Source organism: Sarcophilus harrisii, chromosome 4 (assembly GCF_902635505.1).
Source record: "Sarcophilus harrisii chromosome 4, mSarHar1.11, whole genome shotgun sequence".
In the NCBI taxonomy this organism is placed as follows: domain Eukaryota; kingdom Metazoa; phylum Chordata; class Mammalia; order Dasyuromorphia; family Dasyuridae; genus Sarcophilus; species Sarcophilus harrisii.
Genome location: NC_045429.1, coordinates 305,204,726 through 305,215,194, shown reverse-complemented (window position 1 = coordinate 305,215,194; position 10,469 = coordinate 305,204,726). Strand labels below are relative to the sequence as shown.

The window sequence follows — 10,469 nt, the reverse complement described above, 5'->3', positions numbered from 1 at the left end:
TGGCTGAGGCAGAGTTGACAGAGATTTTCTCTTTTAAGGATTTTCAGAGTTTTGGGGTCCCCTCTTCACTTGGCGCCTGGGAGATCCTGATCTCTGAAATCAGAAAAGGGGTCTCTAAGAGTGACAATCTTAAAGGGAACACTATCCCCTTCCCCTTCATAGGGACCAAAATGGGTATGGTAAAGAGACGACTATTCTATTCTTGGTTATCTTCCCACTCCAATGCAGAAATGAGATGGGATTTCGAAATCCAGCATCAAACTACAGAGAAGGAAGGGTCTTGGAGGAAGGACATCCTGGGCAGATATATGAAATTGCTCTTGATCTCTAAAATGTGATAGATTTTCATTTGGGGTTCTGGCTGGAATCTAAGAACAAGGAATAACTAAATGCCCCTTCCCCACTTATCCACTCATCAAGGCTAAGGGAAATAGACTTGCCCTTCTATCTGAAGTGATTTGAAGAGGTATCTGCCTCTATCATTTCTGAGACAGTATGTCTCAAATGAGCAAATCCATAGACAGGTCATAGGTCAGGGTTTTGGGGGTGGAGTGAAAGAGGGATATTGGATATTGGTAAGGGGCATTAGGAACTGCTTATTTTGTTCCAAGGCTGGGAACTAAATAGCATAAGCTTAACCCCTATTATGCTTTCTCAGAGCTCAGCTGGAAGAGGGGATCAGAGGGCTTAAAAGGCAAAGTTGGGGACTTAATTTTCTGCTCTGCTGTGGATTGTGGGAGATCATTAGTTAAACCTTAGTCCCATAGAGCACCTGGAGTAGGAAAGGAAGACAAAGTTAAATCCAATAGGAAGAGATCAGACTAAGGCTTTTATGGTCTAGGAAGTTGCTTCAGGCATTGGCCTTGGAGGTTTACAAGGCTCAATAGACAAGGACAGTTCTAAGGGACTTGGCAGAACTTCAGATCAACTAGCAAGGCAGAAAGAGGCAAGCCTGGTGAGTTTTATGCACTTACGAGGGTTTTCTTATCTGAATCATAAATGTTGGGAAGGAAAATTAGTCTGGTAAAGTACAACAGTTTGAGTTGCCTCAGAGACCTTGGCTTTTAGGAAATTCCTGATCTTATGTATATGTATCAAACCTAAAGTGATATCAAATGTTAACTATTATAATTACTTACGGTATTTCAGGAAGACAAAGGAGAGGGAAGGAGAGCTAGAGGGAAGAAAAGAAAGGGAAAGGGGAAATAAAAAAGAGGGGAGGGGAGAAGGGAGGAGAGAGAAGAGGAAAGATAAATGGTGGAAGAAAAAAAGGAAAAGTGGAAGCAGGGAAACAAGTAGAAGGGTAATGGAGATCAAGTAGGATTTATACCAGAAATGCAGGGCTGGTTTAATATTAGGAAACTATTAGTATAATTGACCATGTTAATAACCAAATTAACAAAAACCATATGATCATCTCAATAGATGCAGAAAAAGAATTTGATAAAATCCAACATCCATTCCTATTAAAAATACTTGAGAGTATAGGAATAAATGGACTTTTCCTTAAGATAATCAGTAGCATCTATTTAAAACCATCAGTAAGTATCATATGTAATGGGGATCAACTGGAACCATTCCCAATAAGATCAGGAGTGAAACAAGGTTGCCCACTATCACCATTACTATTCAATATTGTATTAGAAATGCTAGCTTTGGCAATGAGTTGAAAAAGAGATTAAAGGAATTAGAGTAGGTAATGAGGAAACCAAGTTATCACTCTTTGCTGATATGATGGTATACTAAGAGAATCCCAGAGATTCTACTAAAAAGCTATTAGAAATAATCCACACCTTTAGCAAAGTTGCAGGATACAAAATAAACCCACATAAGTCATCAGCATTCTTATATATCACTAACAAAATCCAACCTTAGACTTACAAAGAGAAATTCCATTTAAAGTAACTACCAATAGTATAAAATATTCGGAATCCATCTGCCAAGGGAAAATCAGAAACTATATGAGGGGCAATGGAGTTAAGAAATGCACAGAGAAGAGAAAGGGAAGATGCAACCAAGTGAAAGGAAGAATATATTACTGTAGGTGGGTTGAAAGACATGATGTCTGGCAGGAGAAGTTAAAATGTAAAAACGACCTGAATCCAAGCCATTTGCCTCAAGTGGGGCAGGATTTCGTTAAGACAGAGAAGTCTCTTGAAACCAAAGGAAAGGCTTATAAAGGAGGCCCCAATTCCTCTTATTCTATCTATCCTGTTCACCAAGTAGAGGCTTTAGGGATATCTGAGAGACTACAGTCTTTAATCACACAACATATGTTTTTCATGACCATTTTCCAGCTCCCAACTAGGAGTGTGAAAGCAACTTTACATGTTCAATATGGGAGGAAATATAGTACTCCTAGAGAGAGGCTCAAACTTCCCTTCAAATTTACACTTTTCCCATCCCAATCTCCCACACCCTGAAACCTGATAAAGAGATTTCACAAAAGAATGATTGAGAAATCCAGGAAAGAGGAGAAAATGGGAATAGCATCATTCCCTAGACACAAAATTTCCCTTTTTCATTTTCTCGTTTCTTCACATTTCTTCAGTCCACTGAAGAAGTCTATTTTTAAAGACAATAACTCACTTCCCATCATTAAACTTCATTTAAAATGGGGGGAGGGGGGGAAATGACAAGATGAACACTGAAGGGGAAGAGTTAAAACCCCAGATCCAACCCTTATTCTCTGGGGGGGTCTCAGGCAAGTCTTCTGCCCTGATCCTCAGTTTCCCTATCTGTTAAATGAAACTCATAAATCATTTATTCTCAGGGAGGTTAGAATGAGTCAAAGATGAAAGTTTAACAAAACAAACTTCTCGCTACTCCTAGGAGAGCTTTTAACAAAAATGTGTTATTCATTAAGAGAAATCTGGGACATGGAGTTAGAAAGAATAAGGAGAGAAACAGAGCAGTTCCAGCACTTCAGTGAGTTGGGCGTCAAAGTAGATCCCATAGTACAAAACCAAAGCTTTGCAGCTCCAGGCTGGCAGGACAGGCACTGTTGATTCTGGGGATGAGCAAAGCATAACTTTGCTATGCAGTTAACATGGAGGATGGAAGGCTGCTTAGCACAGGCACCAGCTGCTGGCACTGAGCTACTCAGAGTTTCCCTTTTCTTCTGGCTCTGCCTCCACCAGCATCCACATCCCACCTTCACACCCTTCATCTGAGGGATTTCTTCTAGTTTGCCTCTTGGGGTGACAAAACAACTCCAAGAAGGTTAATGCAACTATTTCAGGCATCAGAGCAGGTTATTAATCTTTATATTTATCAGGTCTAGGAAAGCTCTGGCCAAACTACAAAAGTAAAGCCAAGTTTGTACTGTGGAAATGAGTTCTGGAGCCAGAACTCTGGGGCTGGGTGATGGGCCAGAGGGAAGGAACAAGGTGAAGAAAACAATAGAATACATATAGTCACAAGTGAAGGAAGCAAGGGGTTATATTGACCCTGATATTCTAAGAACAGGAACTTTGTCCACGACAGCTGAGTCTGCTGCCTCTTAAGTGCCTAAAAATCCATTCTCAGGTAGGAGAGACTAGGACTTTATTCACTAAGCAGATTGCTGGCAGGTACAGCTCCCTCTGTGTATTTCCCACCCACCCACAGCACCCTCTTTCAGTCTGTTGGAGCCAGCAAGAGCTGATGATTAGGTAACTTTCTCTTCTCCCCTCCCTCGATGTGTTTATGAGATGCTACAGATTGGCCAGGCTTGGTGAATGGGTTGGGCTGGTCCACGGTTTCTTAACAGAGCTTGAGCAAGAGGCAGAAAGCTGGGCAAGAGACACAAGTCATTCAGGGAACAATGGGTTTGATGGGAGTTGGGTCATCATTTTTTTAATTTGAATTTTTTCTTTTAAAAGTGAGTCCTACTTCTTGTCTCCAAATTTAAAAAAAAAAAAAAAAAAAAAAAGCCTCACAAGTTTTCCAGAGAGAGGTTGGCTCTCTGCCTTCTTGAAATCTGTCTTCTGCTGAACACATGGACTAGCTGTTCCTCAGGCTGCGTGACCACAGGCATGATGGTGTTAAGGTAGTGTTGTAGGCTAGGCATGATTCAGGCCAGGCTGGAGCTTCCAGTTCAGAATTAAAGTAAAATTAATAGGTTACAGTTATCCAACAGTTAATAGTTTTAAAAATGGGTTTATACTTAGCAACCACAGGGAAAGAGTTCAGTTGGGTGCTGTTCCTCAAAAGTGCTGGCTTTGTGGATTCACACTACCAGGAAGTGAAGATTGTTTTTAAGCCTTGGTCTCCTGGCCAACTAAGTCTCCAGGGCCATTTCAACACCTTTTAAGGAAAAACTAGCCTAGTGTAAGTGCTATCACAAGTTAGGTGGTCTGTGTTATATCCTGTGACAGGTAGTATTTTAAAGGCCCTGAATCATTCAAATACTGAGTCATCCCTAGTGTCTGTGAGCACATGGGTGACACACACTGCCTGGTGCAAAAGTCTTCCATCATGACTGGAAAGCTAAACTCATGTAATTATTCAAGCTTCTGAAATCACATAAAGTACTGAGTTCTTATAAGACATGTCCTGAAAGTGAGAATTTGGTTCTACATAATTGTCTTTTCCTTTGACCAGTCTGCCAGAGAAAGATGTTCAGAATTTTCACAATGTTCTATTCTCTTTTCATCCTTCGCTCCCAATAACAGCATCACAGAAGCTTGATCCCCAGGTTACACAGCTATGAATGAAGTCCTGGGCTGGGATTCTCAGGTCTCTCCTCTCCTGCAGACTCTTCTAAGCTTCTTGAAGGGGACAAAGTTGGGCTCTGCTTCTTTCTCATTCCCTCATGACCCCTGAAAAGAAGGACCAGAAAAAAATATAAGGACATTTGAGAGTAATCCCTAATTAGCACAATGAAGCATCTAAGGAGTTACTTTCAATCTATTTATGGAAAGTGAAATGAATTGGGGAATTTCAGTCTTTGTTCCACCAGCAAACAACTAGCTATCACCTGAAAACTGGTAGTCAGCAATGATGAGAAGTTAGGTAGGATGGGTGCAAGACTAGACAGAGAAGTAAGGGGTATATGGCAGGCACACAGCACAAAGCTAGCTGAGTTACAGAACCAGAACCGAAGGGAACTGCAGAGATCATATGATATTCTTCTTCCATGAATAGGAATCCTCTCTACAATACCCCCCAACAAATAGTCAATCAGCCTTTATCAGTATTTCCTGAGACAGTTCATTCCACTTTATTGATAAATTATAATTACTATTATATAGGACTGAAATCTGCCTCTTAAACTTTGTTAGTAAATTAGTAATTAGTAAAATTAGTAATTAGTTGTTGTTCATTTGTATCTGATTCTACATCACTGGGATTTTCTTGGCAAAGATATTAGAGTGGTTTGTCATTTCCTTTTTCAATGTGTCCCCATTTTACAGATGAGGAACTTGACAAAGATACTAGAGGGACTTGCCATTTCCCTCTCCAATCATTGTTATGGACTCTGAACTTGAAGTAAGGATTCTTACAAGGTTCTAACTCAGTGGAACTGATAAATACAATGGTTATCTAGTTTAGCATGGTGCTTAATAGTTCTCTAAGTTCAGTATGATTGATTTAATCTTACAACAAATAATGGTTTCCTAGCGATATAATGATTGGTTTATACTCAGTGTAGAGCATATGAGCTGGGAGCCTCGGCTAGATTCATTCAGAGGGCAGAGAAAATAGGTGGGAGCTCAAACTCTCAGAACCAAGGAGAGAGATTCATTGGTTCTTCAGTCAGGCTCCTGGTAGCTCTCCTGGGGGACTGAGAGGCTTGGAGGAAGACAAATGCACTGGAGACTGACGCACAAGCCCTTGGACTCAGATTCATTCATCCCATCTCACACCATCTTGGTGGGGCTCTCCTCCTTCATTTTCTCCACTGAAATCAAGACTCCAGAAGGCCTTTAAGAAAGCTAACCGGGCCCCAGGAAAGGAGACAAAACTTTGAAAGAGATAAAGCCTCTCATTAGAAAGAATTATCATGTCCTACATTTTTTAAGACCTAGTTAAGAGCATGCTAAACATTCCCAGTTCCTTCAATTAACTTTGAAATGAGAGCACACACAAAAAAGCATTATGCAACAGTTTAAAACAAGACAAATGTTAATTATCTTCATATAGAATGCCTTTATTGGCTCTTTACCACCTTGGTTGCCTTCTGAACATACCCAAACCTAGACACCATCCTCCACCTGAGGATGGCTAAGAAAGGCAGAGGATGGCAGGACTATCACCTCCCTAATGCAGAACACATTCATTTTTGTTTGTTGTGTTTGTTTTGCAAGGCAATTGGGCTTAAATGATTTGCCCAGGGTCACACAGGTAACAAGTGTTAAGTATCTGAGGCCAGATTTGAATTCAGGGCCTCCTAACTTCAGGGCTGAGGTTCTACTTACTAGTTATGTGACTCTGGGAAAGTAATTTAACTCTATTTGTCTCAGTTTCTTCATCTGTAAAATGATCTGAGAGGGAAATGGCAAATACCTCTAGTATCTTTGTCAAGATAATCCCAAAATGGTCCCGAGGAGTTGGATACAAGTGAAAAACAACTAAAAGAACAACAAATATCAAAGAAAATTGCTCTGATATCCTAGAACCACAGATTAAAATAGCAATTAAAAAAAAAACCACCAATCACCCACTAAAAGAGATCCCCAAATGAAAACCTCCAGGAATATTATAGCCAAACTCCAGAACTCCCAGAACAAGGAAAAAATGTTGTAAGCAGCCAGAAAGAAAAAAATCCATATATCATGAAGCCATAGTCAGAATTACATAGGATTTTAAAGTTTCTAAGAATCAGAGGGCATGGAATATGATATTCTGAAAGGCAAAGGAGCAAGAATTATAACCAAGAGCCTATGCAGTGAAACTGAGAAGAATCTTTCAGGGGGTAAAATGGATGTTCAAAGGAGTAGAAGACTTTTTAAGTATTCCTGAAGGAAAAACCAGAGTTGAACAAAAAATCTGGTCTCCAAATACAGGACTCAAGAGACATTAAAAGGTACAAAGGAAAGATAAAACATAAGGAATTCAATAAAGCTAAACTGCTTGTTTCCCCTACATGGGAATATAGGGAACTCTTAAGAATGATATCACTATTATGGCAGTTGAAAGTAGTATACATAGAGAGTACAAACATGACTTTGATGGGATAATATACCTCCCCCCTAAAAAATTAAGGAGTGAGATAAATCATTACATTGGGTGTAGAAGGAAGGCAAGAGATAAATTATCTTGCATGAAGAGATGAGAAAGACCTATTATAATGGGGGAAATGGGAGAGGAGGGCAATGAGCATCCCTTGAACCTTATAGTTGAGTATAGTTTGGTATAGAAATCTCTCTTACCTTTATAGGGAAGTATGAAGAGAAGAAAGTAAGAAAAGGCAGGGGAAACTGACAGAAGGCAAGGCAGATTGGAGAAGACAGTGGTCAGAAGCAAAACAAAGATAAGGAAGAAAGGGAGAAAGCAGAGAGAAAGATAAACAGTAGGAAAAATAGAATGGAGGGAAATACAGTTGGTAATCAAATAGTGAGTGCAAATGGATGAACTCATCCATAAAACAGAAATGAATAGCAGAGTGGAATAAAAACCAGAGAATGCTACAATATGTTGGTTTTTTGTTAGTTTGTTTACAAAAAATATATTTGAAGCAGAGAGACACACACAGATTAAAGGTAAGGGAGTGAAGTGGAATCTATTATGCTTCAGGTGAAATTTTTAAAAGCAAGAATAGTAATCATGATCTCAGACAAAACAAAAGCAAAAACAGATCTAATTAAAAGAGATAAAGAAGTAACGTCAACACTAAATGTATATGCAAGTAGTATAATGTGGTGTTCTTCTTTTTCTAATATATATGATGGTTCTCTGTGAGCAGGTTTCTTGGGGAGGTTTCTGGAAGCAGACTTAGTTTCAGTTCAAAGTAACAATCACTTCAAACGCAGCCAGGAGTTAAAATCCAGTCCTTTATTGTGCCCTTTAAAATCTTGAGCTTCAGCCCCTAGCTTCCTCCGAATGTCTCCAGCCAGCACAAAGGTGGAATATGGAATGACTCTGTCTCCGCCTCCAAGAGTGGGCTTCTGTCCCTGGCCCTGAGAACTTCTTGCTTATATGCTGTACATTGAGTACACACCAATCATTATATCACTGGGAAACCATTATTTGTTGTAGGATTAAATCAATTCTAAACTAGATTTAAACATTGTCTCCTCAATTCCACTTAGTACCTTGTTTCAAGTTCTGGCCTATAACATCTCCTTGTAGGATCAGATCAATCATATTGAACCATGCTAAATTAGATAATTATTGTCTCTAACAATTCTAATGACTTAACACTTTGTAAGGATTCCAACAGTATAACATCCAAATTTTTTAAATATTCAAATGAAAATTTAGCAATATTTTATATAATTACATGACCAATTTAATCACCATATAATCTTTTTTTATGCAATGTAGCATCCAAATTCCTAAAGAAGAAGGTTAAGTGAATTATAGGAGGAAATAGATGGTAAAACTATACTAATAGCAGACCTCAACTTTTCCTTTTCAGTACTAGATAAATCTAACCACAAAATAAAAAAGAAAGAAATTAAAGAGGTTTAGTAGAATTTTAGAAAAGTTACATATGATGGACCTAAGGAGAAAACTGAATGAAAGGAAAAATAATAAAATTCTTTCTCAGCAGTGCATTGCACTTACACAAAAACTGATCATGAATTAAGGCATTAAAAAACCTCACAATCAAATATAGGAAGCCAATACTGAATGCTTCCTTTTCAGATCATAATACAATAAGTACATTCAATAAAAAGCACTGGAAAGAAAAGATTTAAAATTAATTGGAAACCAAATAATCCTGATTGAAACAAATCATAGAAATAACCGATAATTTCATTAAAGGGAAGGATAATAATGAGACAACATACCAAAATTTATGAGATGAAGCCAAAGCAGAAGTTAGAGGAAATTGTCTCTCTCTAAACTCAGACATCAATAAAATAGAAAAAGAGCAGATCAAAGAATCGAGCATGCAAGTAAAAAAAAAATTAGAAAAAAAAAATAAAAATTTCCAGCAATACCACTAGTAGGTCTGTATCCCAAAGAGATCACAAAAACCAGAAAAGTGCCTACTTATACAAAACTATTTATAGGGTTTTTTTCTGCAGTGGCAAAAATGGAAATTGAGGGGATGCCCATCAATTGGAAAATGGCTGAAAGAGTTGTGATATATGAATGTAATGGAATATATTTTGCTGTAAGAAAGGATAAGCAAATGATTTCAGAAAAAAATTTAGAAGACTTATATGAACTGATGCAAAGTGAAGTGAGCAGAATGAGAACATTGTACACCATAACAGCAACCTATACCACAATCAAATATACTATTTTTAATAATACAATGCTCTAAGACAAACTCAAAGGATTCATGGTGAAAAATGCTATCCACATCAAGAGAAAGAACTGATGGAGTCTGAATACAGATTGAAACATATTATTTTTACTTTCTTTTTAATTTTTTTTCCTTTTGATGTTTCTTCTTTCACAATATAATTAATACAGAAATATGTTTTACGTGTACATAATCTATATCAAATTGTTTGCCATTTAATGGGGTAGTTGAAGGAAAGAAGGAAAAAATTTGGAACTCAAATTTTTTTAAGTGAATGCTGAAATATGTCTTTACGTGCAATCAGAAAAAAAAATTAAGAAAACAAAAGAACAGATCATATACAATCTTATTTTTTTTCTTTTGACAATTACTAAACTAGTAGATGAAAGATAAAGGACATGGTCTACTTCAATTTAGCAAAACTTTTGATCTTTTTGAATATGTACTGTTCTGTTGAGTGAAATAGATATGAACTAGACAATAATACAATTAAAGATAGATTCAGCTATGCCTAAAGGGCTATAAAACTGTGCATGCCTTTGATCCAGCAGTCTCAATACTGGATTTGAATCCCAAAGAAATTATAAAAAAAGGGAAAAAAGATCTACATGTGCAAAAATGTTTGTAGCAGCCCTTTTTGTAATGGCAAGGAACTGGAAATTGAGTGGATGCTGATTAAGTCACAGTAATATGAATGTATTAGAATATTATTGTTCTCTAAGAAATGATGAGCAAGCTAATATCAGAAAAGTGGAAAGACTTACACGAACTGATGCTAAATGAAGTGAAGTGAGACATAACTGATGGATTTGGCTCTTTTCAACAAGGAAGTGATTCAAGGCGATTCCAATAGTCTTGGGATGGAAAATGCCATGCACATTCAGAGAGAACTATGGAGACTGAATGTGGATTAAAGCATGGTATTTTCACCTTTTTGTTGTTGTTTGGTTGGTTTTTTCCCTTTTGATCCAATTTTTCTTATACAGAATGACAAATACAAAAATATGTTTAGAAGAATTGCACATATTTGAGGGAAAGGGACCCACACAAGTGCAAAAATGTTTGT

General features: G+C 37.7%; 1 protein-coding gene across 3 annotated transcripts in view; it reads right to left on the bottom strand.

The window, feature by feature from the left end:
* Window positions 1–3,529: 3,529 nt before the first annotated feature.
* Window positions 3,530–10,469, bottom strand: part of ENDOV (endonuclease V) — a 51,363-nt gene continuing 44,423 nt past the window's right edge. Inside the window, exon 9 of one of the 3 annotated variants that reach the window (XM_031965591.1) lies at window positions 3,530–4,802. In XM_031965591.1, coding sequence (XP_031821451.1) covers window positions 4,688–4,802 — 115 coding nt within the window. In that variant the 3' untranslated portion in view covers window positions 3,530–4,687. The remainder of the gene's footprint in view (window positions 4,803–10,469) is intronic. The other 2 variants (XM_031965592.1, XR_004233780.1) reach the window with 2 other exon arrangements.